We start from the raw sequence: 9,999 nt of genomic DNA, 5'->3' as shown, positions 1-9,999 counted from the left end.
GTGTGTGTGTGTGTGTGTGTGTGTGTGTGTGTGTGTGTGTTTACCACTCTCCTAGGTCTACAGAGGTAGTCTTTGTGTGGTGGATTCATTTTTCTAAATTTTCCTGGTTGGCACAAAAGTCTTGTTTTGTGACAAAAAAAAATCTCAGGCACTGAGACAAAACCTTAGTTTAAAATGCACATGTGTGCAAATAAATAAAACGAAATGAAAATATACCAGAGGAAATGTAATGCAATAACATTTGCAACCAGGGTTCACTGTAAAACAACATGTGCTCCCCATGACCCAGTTTCTCCTCGTGTTGATTGTGTTCATTTGATTCAGCTGTGTCTCTGTAATTACCTCATTTAGTTCCTGCTATTTAGCCCAGTGTTTTCCTGTGTCGAGTGTCCGGTGTTTAATGTCATTTGAGTCTCCTGTGTTCCCTATGTTCCCTGATTCCCCAAGGAATTTTTTGAGGGGGGGCTATAGGGCTCCGGCCGTAGTGGCTGGGCCGAGTGCCAAGGCCAAGGCCACGGAGGCCGATCTGCCATGGCTCCCCGAGCTGCCTGCTCCACCATGGCCCCCTGAGCTGCCCGCTCCGCCATGGCCCCTTGAACTGCCCGCTCCGCCATGGCCCCCTGAGCTGCCTGCTCCGCCATGGCCCCTTGAACTGCCCACTCCGCCATGGCTCCCTGAACTGCCTGATCCACTATGGGTCCCGGAACGGGTACCGCCCTGGAGGCCTTCCGTCCCGTGTAAGCCTGTCCCTAGAGGCCTCCAGAGCGTAATGCGGGAGGTAATGTCACGCCCATGGACTGCCCCTGTGTTCCTGTCTTGTGTTTTGCTCCCCATGTGCTCCCCGTGACCCAGTTTCTCCTCGTGTTGATTGTGTTCATTTGATTCAGCTGTGTCTCTGTAATTACCTCGTTTAGTTCCTGTTATTTAGCCCAGTGTTTTCCTGTGTCGAGTGTCCGGTGTTTAATGTCATTTGAGTCTCCTGCGTTTCCTATGTTCCCTGATTTTTGAGTTTATTAAAGTCTGTTTGTTTAAGTTTATTCCCACGTCTCCTCGTCTCCTCGTCTCCTCACTCCTTCACAGTGGCTAAAGTGTGACAGTTAGTGTTTAATGTTCTATTGTGTTAATATTTAAATTTAAGTTGGTTTCAATTGTATTTCCCTATATTAGAACATTAGGACATTTGGCCTACACACACACACACACACACACACACAAACACCTAGGCAGGCAAATGAGAAGGTTTTTTAAATTATTATTATTTATTTATTTATTTATTTTTATAGGGTTTTATTGGATTACAATGTAGTGCAAGGGTTTTCTAGGACAATTTAGGAAACACTTTAGAATACTGTTCTGTCGTTAATGAATAACTACACAGGAACACATAAGTAACGCAATATTAGCACTCTGGTAACTACTAGTAACTAACGAGGAATTCTGATTAATGAATTAGTAAGTAATAGTGCTTAGTCGAATGTGGTAGTTCACTATTAGCTAATCAGTAACTACTATTTTTTCATATGTTCCCGAGAACTACTAAGAACTTGTCATGATCTTGCTCTTGTTCCCCTGTCTTGTGTTTGGACATTTGTGTTACTTCCTGTCTAGAGTGCCATTTGTAGTCAACTTGTAGTCCTATTGTTTCATTGGTCGTCTTGATTGCTTTCAAAGGTGTTTCATGTTACCCTGTCATCCTGTTAGCTTCTGTGTATAAATAGCCCAGTGTTTCAGTTAGTCTTTGTCAGTCGTTGTCTCTGCGAAGTTGTGGTGTGTTGTTTCTTTTGCCTGGTTCTCCCCAAGTTATGTTCATCGTTTGATGCTCCGGATTACTTTTGTTTTATTAAACTTCCTACTGCTTGCATTTGGATCCAACCTCTGCTCTTCCTTGGACTGACGTGTAACAGAACGACTGACCGACATGGATCCAGCAGCAGTGGAGATTATGCGCCGCCAAATAATAGGACTACAATTTGACTACAAATGGCACTTTAGACAGGAAGTAACACAAATGTCCAAACACAAGACAGGGGAACAACAGCAAGATCATGACAGAACTACTGTATAGAGGTTCATAATTAATAAGAATAATGCAATGACTTCAGTCAATATTAGGAAGTTATCATGCTTCTAACTTTAGAATACTGATCCAAGTAATTAGTAGTTCCTTTAGAAGGATTTGATAATACTTGAGTCATTACTAGTGGGTTACCATGATCTTCACTGTAGTTACTAATTAGCTAATAGTGAACTACCACTTTCAAATGAGTGCTATTACTTACTAAATTGTTATTCAGAGTTTCTTGTTAGTTACTTGGTACTTACTAGATTGTTAGTTGTGCATTAGTCATTTGTTCCTGTGCAGTTATTCATTAACGACAGAACAGTATTCTAAAGTGTAAACGCAATTTGTGACAATTTCTACAGTGAACACATAAAAGTGAAAGTTACTCATCTACAGTATTTGTTCTGTTTTCGGAAGTAGCGCAAGTGCATGCAGTACGTCAGGAATTTAACATGGCATCAGATGACTTTTGCCAACTTAGTACATCGCACCAACTTGTGAGGACATTTTATGTATTCTCAATGGTCAAAACGGCTCATAAATGATCCTAAATCTATTGAGGTGTACAGGTGAGAGTTAATTTTAAGGGTTAGGGTCAGGTGCTTTTAGATTGATTTATTGCTTTTCGATTCATGAACCAAGCATCTAGTTTGGGTTAGAGATCTGAGCAAATCGATAACATTTTATTTAAGAGCATAACATCTCCCAAAAACATGCAGAAGAGGGTTCTTCAGTAGGTGGCCTGTGGGCTGGAGACACAAATGTTTGGCCTGCGCCCCACGCTGAAATCAAATGTTTATGCACCAAGCGCAATCTGTGACAATTTTAGTAAATAGAAAACAAAAAACGAAACAAAAAGTCCCAAAAACACAATATACTACTCAAAAATGTGGGAGTGTAGAAATGTTCCCAAGGTTAACCCTATGTTACCCTAAAGCCCAAAGTATACTTCATTTTTTTACGCAAATGTTTTTTTTACATATGCACACTGTTGAATGCACAGCTTTTCAAAGTATACTCCATTTGACAGCATGTGTGGACACATGCGCATTATAGAGATTTGTCCTTGACCAGTGTCTGCAAAAGCGATAAAAATGTCTTTATGTTGATTTAAAATAGAGTTGCGGCTGTCTTTTAATCCCCTCATACATGAACTCATCAACGCAGGCGCCTATTGTTTTTGCCGTCTTCAGTAGTTTGTTGTTGTTCTTGTTCCATCTCCTCCATTTCTCTTCTGAAAGTTAAACAATGGCCCAGTTCAGTGTTGACACCTTGTGGACAAACTAAGTAAGGCAAAAAAACATTAAAAGCGCTTGTGCGAGTGGTTACAAACATTGGACAGTGCACGTACAGTATGTGTGTACTCTTCTGCTGACGAAATTCATGTCATGCGTATTATACACAATCCCGAAAGTATGTAAAAAGTGGGCTTAACCCTAAAGGCCTGTTCTGACACAAATGTTCGGCAAAATCAGTCAGATTTTTGCATGCAATTTTGTCTGTTCAGACTAATGCATAAAAAATGGCAGACGGGCTGAATGAAAATGCAGATTCACTCTCAGTAGGTGGTACATACGGAAATTTGACGCTGCACAACTTTCTGTTTGACACTGCTTGTCAACAAAGCAAGTCAAATGGTATTTACATGTTTTTAAACAGCCGTTCAGATTTTTGTATTCACTATGGTGCTTATCAAACACCAAGTCCTAGTTTTATGTAACAGCAGTGGCTCTGGGAATGTGACCAATAGCTCAAATCTTATTGGTTGGCCATTTTCCTTTGTCTTGGTGTGAACAGGTCTTAAACCCGGAAACGTTGAATCATGTGTTTATTATGTGCCATATACATCTGGGCATCATAGGATCCTGGGAACATATGAATCCCAAAAATGCAACAGGTAAAGATCTTGATTTGAAAACCGGATCTACTGGATCTTAATGTTCTTGTTATATGACATTAGCTCTTGTGCAGTTAGCAATTAACTACCTCCTTCCTCCTGCCATTTTCTGGTCTGTGGTTCCTTTGTTAAAACCAGTTTCCTGTCAACCATCTTTCACCAAGTGTTTATAAGTGGTAGCTTAGCTGGCATTTTCATTTACTAGCTAAAAGGCAGAAAAGGAACAATACTCGTAATGGCACGAGAGCTTAAAAGTTGGTCCTTTTGGCGGGCAGTATTGGCCGAGTTTGTTGGGATGACCATTTTTGTTTTTATTGGCATAGCCTCTGCCATCGGAAACAAGCACAACAGATATCCTGACCAAGAGGTTAAAGTAGCTTTAGCTTTTGGCCTGGCCATTGCCACATTGGCTCAGAGTTTGGGGCATATCAGTGGAGCCCACCTGAACCCAGCTATTACTTTAGGCCTTTTGGTTAGCTGTCAGATCAGTTTCTTCAAAGCCTTCATGTATATCGTTGCCCAGATGTTGGGAGCTGTGCTGGCAAGTGGCATTATGTTCAAAGTTAGTCCTGACCCTGAATCAACACTGGGCCTCAATATGGTAAGTTGCTTTATACATAATATGAAATCACAATTGTATTACGTGGTTAATTGTCACATGGGGAATGTGTTAAGGGCTACTATAAGTTGCACAAATGTTTATTTTGTCTAGCTGTGGTTAATTGTTTCAAATTCAAAGTAGTCTTTTTTCTTTTCTTTTAATGTTTTCATTACAATTTCTGTTGGCCGGAACAATTGTTTGTGTTTTTGTATATTATCTTCTCCATTTTTGCTCTTTCGTGAATTTTATTTCATATATGTTTAAACTTTACAATAAAAAGTCTGCAATATGTTTGTTAAATGAGCTGTGTCTTTTTCTTCTGACAATAATGGTGCCACTGTTCAAAATTCACCCAAATGTTAGGATTTATTCTTGAAATCACATTTATTATCGTGTCTGTCTTGCTATTGTAATGTGACTGTAGTAGCATAATTATGTTCAATCACTTTTTGCATCTTCACAATGTAATCCAATATTTTATGTTTTCTTATTTTTCTTATAGCTGAGTAACGGTGTGAAACCGGGTCAGGGATTTGCCATTGAGCTTTTTGCAACCTTTCAGCTGGTCCTCTGTGTCCTGGCCACAACAGACAAACACCGAACTGATGTTACAGGCTCTGCACCCCTAGCCATCGGACTGTCCGTTGGTTTAGGGCACCTGGTAGCAGTAAGCACTTCATAATTAACTTTTCATCAACCAAAAGTAAATGATACACAATGATCTTGGAAATTAGATCAGTGGACTTCCAATAAAGCTTAGTAAAGTCTCTATTCTGCTCTGTGTCAGCTTGCTCATCATTCCTGTCCTGTCTCCAGATCAGTTACACCGGATGTGGCATCAACCCCGCTAGATCTTTTGGACCAGCCGTTGTTCTTGAATCATTTAAAAACCACTGGGTATGTTTTTCCCACATTTTTTTATTTTCTATTAGATTGTTGTAGGAACAAATGGCAACACTTTATTCTGAGTCCATTTTAGACATTCTACTAACTGTAAGTAACTTTGCAACTACATGTCAACCAGCGGTCATCAGAGTATTAGTGACTGTCTGCTTTATATCTTCTAACACTTTATATTGATGCTCCCAACACACATTCTACTGTAGTCTAAGTAACTTTGCAAGTACATGTCAACTTATTCTACAAACCCAAACCCTAACCTATCAGTCTACTAATATGCTAATGAGAGTTAGTTGACATCTAGTTGCAAATTAATGAGTTAGTCAACATGTAGTTACAAAGTTACTTTTACTTACTATAATGTCTAAAGTGAACTATCGAAATAAAGTGTAATCAGGGCTGGGTAGTAACTGATTACAGGTTCTAAAAAAATAAGTACTTGTAATTAGATTATATTACATTTTTAAATACTCATAATCAGACTACAGTTACGTTGATATTGATTACATGATTACATATCATTTATACATGTGGTCACATGACATGCAGATAAACAGGTATAATATTTCATGTTTGATTGTTAAAGATTTATTTTATTTGAACATTTTTATGATTTAATTAACTACTAGCTTTTCATTAAACTCACAAACCCCCTGCAACTCTAGGGGAGTTGGAAAATGAGCCTATTTTCAAAAATAGTGGAGTGTTTCTTTAACGAACCCCAGTCTGGGAAGCTTTGATCTAATATAATGTTTAATGCACTTTATGTTCTTAATAACAACAAATGGAATATATTTTCTTTCTCTTTGTATTTTTATATCAATGTGATAAACAAGTTAGGTCAAAAGTAATCTAAAAGCAGTCTGATTATATTACCTGAAATGTGTAATGTAATGGATTACGTTACTAACTACAATTTTTGTCATGTAATTTGGAATCAGTAACGGACTACAATTTCTAAGTAATCTACCCAGCACTGAGTGTAACCGAACAAATCACAATTGCTTTTTGAATAAAATCAAGAATTAATGCCAGTTTATTGCTTTATGATTTGGTTATATCCTATGTTAAAATGCACTGGCAAATAGTCAAAACACTTGTTTTTGCATAATTAAACATTGTGACACATAGTTGTACTTCCTGTAATGTTCTTAAGCCAGAAAGTGATTGGTTCTTTTAGATAGACTTGTTCTTTTGCAAGAAAGTAAAAGTCCTATGTGCAAAAACGACAATTTTATTGCTTTGTTATTTCTCAAAGTAATAATTATTTCCTCACATAGATATACTGGATTGCACCCATGTGCGGTGGGGTGGCTGCTGCTCTTGTGTACGACTTCTTGCTCTGCCCAAAAAAGGAAGCGCTTCGCAAGCGAATGAACGTTCTGAAAGGCACAGCTGATCCAGACTCCTCCGCGACAGAAGCCCTAATTGAACCCCGAACCCCCAGATCTGGTTCTGGTCAGTGGCCCAGGTCCTGAAAAGTGTCTCGTAAATACACCTGCTCGTTATGTCCTTGGTTTTGATATGTAGATACCTGGTAACTCCAATGTCTACATACAATACCAAAGCATACAATAGCATTTCACTTGTCATTGTCAGCTTATTTTCTAGCTAAATTGACTACTTGCACAGCTACTTCTACCGTGTTTTACATAACATCTCAGGAATCTCCTGTAATTCAGTGCACTTACAAATGTATTCATTGGAAGGCAATTTATTTCTCCTTTAAGGGCTGGCAGATGACTGAATAAATTAATCTTGTTTTCAGCATTAATGTGACTTATCTTGACTTTTGAATTTGCCATATCAATATTTGTTTTCCTATTAATTCATATGGTTATAAATATCAAATGTTACCATGCTGGCAGCCTTATACTGTATAAGTAGTTGTGGTCTTACGTTCACGTTGCACCTTTTCTTTTTTTTTTTGTAGTACCCTCAATAAGCTATTTCACATCATCTTATCTTGTGGATTCTGCAAGGAGTATGTTAACTTATTTACAATTTATTCTTATAACCAGAAACCGGTGAAAAGTTTGAAATAATTAATTTGGAATAATTGTTGTTGAAAGAAGACTGTATTTATCTGATCAAAAAATACAGTAATACTGTGAATTATTATTACAATTTAAAATAACTGTTCTGTATTTGTATATATTGTAAAATGTAATGTATTCCTGTGACGCAAAGCTGAATTTTCAGCATCATTACTCCAGTCTTCAGTATCACATGATCCTTCAGAAATCATATATGCTGATTTGCTGCTCAAGAAACATTTCTCATAATCAATGTTGAAAACAGTTTTTTGCTGTGTAATATTTTTGTGGAGACCATGATACACAAAACAAATTGGGGGCAATTTAAAAAACAAAAGCAAATTAATAATACATTTATTCTGCATTAAATTGATCGAAAGTAACAGTAAAGACATTTATAATGTTACAAAATTATTACATTTCAAGTAAATTCTGTTTTTTTTTTCCAAAGAAAAAATGTAGCACGATTTCCACAAAAATATTAAGCAGCAAAAACCGTTTCCAAAAACATTCAAAACGTTCAAAAATCTTAATTACTCCAAACTTTTGACTGGTAGTGTACATATATATTATATGAAGGGATGAGTTTCAATCTTCTGCTCTTCTATGCTAAATAGCAAACCACATTATGTCAAATTGGAAGTACGTACGTTTCTGAGGCACTGGCATACCAAATTTGCAAAAAAACAGGTTTCCCTAACACTATCCCCATCTGCAATTGACTGAACAAATGGTCCAGCCAGGCTATTGGGTGTCTCTGGGTATTAAGCTGGGATATAGAGGAAAAAGTTTTAACATTGATAGAATTAAACAATTCATCTGCAAATCTGTCGCAAAATATTCTGAACATTATACTGAGTGTTTTATGAGAACACTTCTGCAAAACAGCTAACAAGTACAAACCGACCTGATGTCAACTTGTGCATCACCTCCAGACTAACGGATACTAAAGCTGTCACACGAGTCAGCAACTTGTTGACGGTCACAAATTACAAATAATTTCACAAAGCTGGCTGTTGGACGATGTCACGACCTGAATGTCTCAATAACTGTTAACATAATTTAAAAATGTAATATCCACTAGTACATTTGAAAGGATGGATTTGGTTTCCTATTTGGCACGGACAGAGTTATTGTATGCATGGATCCACTCACGTATAACGTTTTTAATTAGCACTACACCAAACCCTATTAACTAACTACAAGTAAACCTCTTTAGGGACAGCTTTTCATTCATCATCTAGCATCTGTTTAATGTTTTAACACCGTTAGAAAAACAAAGGGCCGTATCAAAATGCATCAGAGTGGAACTGCTTTGGAGGGATGCAAAGACTTGCTGGCGTAAGAGCTTTTAACTTCCCCTGTAGCAATCGAAACACATACAGAGAGAGAAGAGTATATCGGGTGGCTTTGCTGGGGGTGGAGTGACACTTCTGAACGGCATTTATCGAGTGACAGAACTGCAACACCCAAAAATTCAGTTATCAGTTTCCTCACATTGTGCTGATGAGACATGAACAAACACATGCCGTAGATCTCCTCAAGCCTAGCTGTATTGCTAGACAAAAGCGAATTTCAAAACAAATGAAAGGAGTTTGCTATGATGTAAAAAGGAAAGACATCATCTTTGTGAATAAAAGGACCAAATCTATTCGATATTCCTGGAGCTTCTATTTGACAGTCCTATGGAATAGTTTGTCTTATAGCATGATTGATAATGATATGAAGATTAAAAATACACGTGAATGAAGTGACGCAATGGAAAACATGTTGTGATATATGTGCCAGCACTTCCAAGGACACAATGCACATCCAGTTTCAATTATAGGCCTATTAAATACCTGTTAGGCCATTTATTTTAGAATTGATTAGATATGGAATAAAGATGGATTCATACTCCGGATGATAGCATTAAAACACCTAATCCACCATCTTTATTCTGCACTGCTAATCCTGTAACAGTGTACTTTCAGGGTTTTCTTTTTTTTTAGTAATAGAAAAAATTTTTGAGAGTTCTGACTTGTGTTTGTCTTTTTTCTTTCTTTCTTTTTTTGTGTTTTGTTTTTTGCTTTGCAGGAGCTGAGTAAAGATGGATTGCATGCAGAACCACCGGGCAAACTCGTCTCTTGACAGATATAAATTGACTGGATATTAGATCTGCAGATCTGTATAATACTTCAATTATAAGTAATACTGCATTGATGGTTTATGTCAGATTAAATATATATATATTATTCTTAAAAATAAGATGATTAAAGGTCTGTCTCCATTACCATTATTATAACATTAGAATCTACTGTCTTACTACAAATAAATAAACTAAGTGAAGAACAAAGGTAAAATTAATTCATCATAGTTGTTTGTAACTTCACACAGCAACATGAGGGCTATATAAATCAAACAAAGGGGCTCACATGACACAATCTAACCACTGAAAACATGACACATGACTAAGGGAGCACATGGCAAGAACATGTGAGGGAACAGGAAGTCACATGACAAA

At 37.4% G+C, this 9,999-nt stretch overlaps 1 protein-coding gene across 1 annotated transcript; it reads left to right on the top strand.

Moving 5' to 3' along the window:
* Positions 1–4,194: 4,194 nt before the first annotated feature.
* LOC107671747 (aquaporin-1-like) lies at positions 4,195–9,609 on the top strand. The gene is made up of 5 exons (XM_016464693.1): positions 4,195–4,560; positions 5,063–5,227; positions 5,377–5,457; positions 6,741–6,931; positions 9,573–9,609. Exons 1-5 carry the CDS (start codon positions 4,195–4,197, stop codon positions 9,577–9,579), a joined length of 810 nt encoding a protein of 269 aa, XP_016320179.1. The 3' UTR covers positions 9,580–9,609.
* Positions 9,610–9,999: the final 390 nt, after the last annotated feature.

Source organism: Sinocyclocheilus anshuiensis, unplaced genomic scaffold (assembly GCF_001515605.1).
Source record: "Sinocyclocheilus anshuiensis isolate Anshui unplaced genomic scaffold, SAMN03320099.WGS_v1.1 scaffold524, whole genome shotgun sequence".
NCBI classification, from domain to species: Eukaryota; Metazoa; Chordata; class Actinopteri; order Cypriniformes; family Cyprinidae; genus Sinocyclocheilus; species Sinocyclocheilus anshuiensis.
The sequence above is the reverse complement of the archived record's forward strand: the minus strand, read 5'-3'. Positions and strand labels throughout refer to the sequence as shown.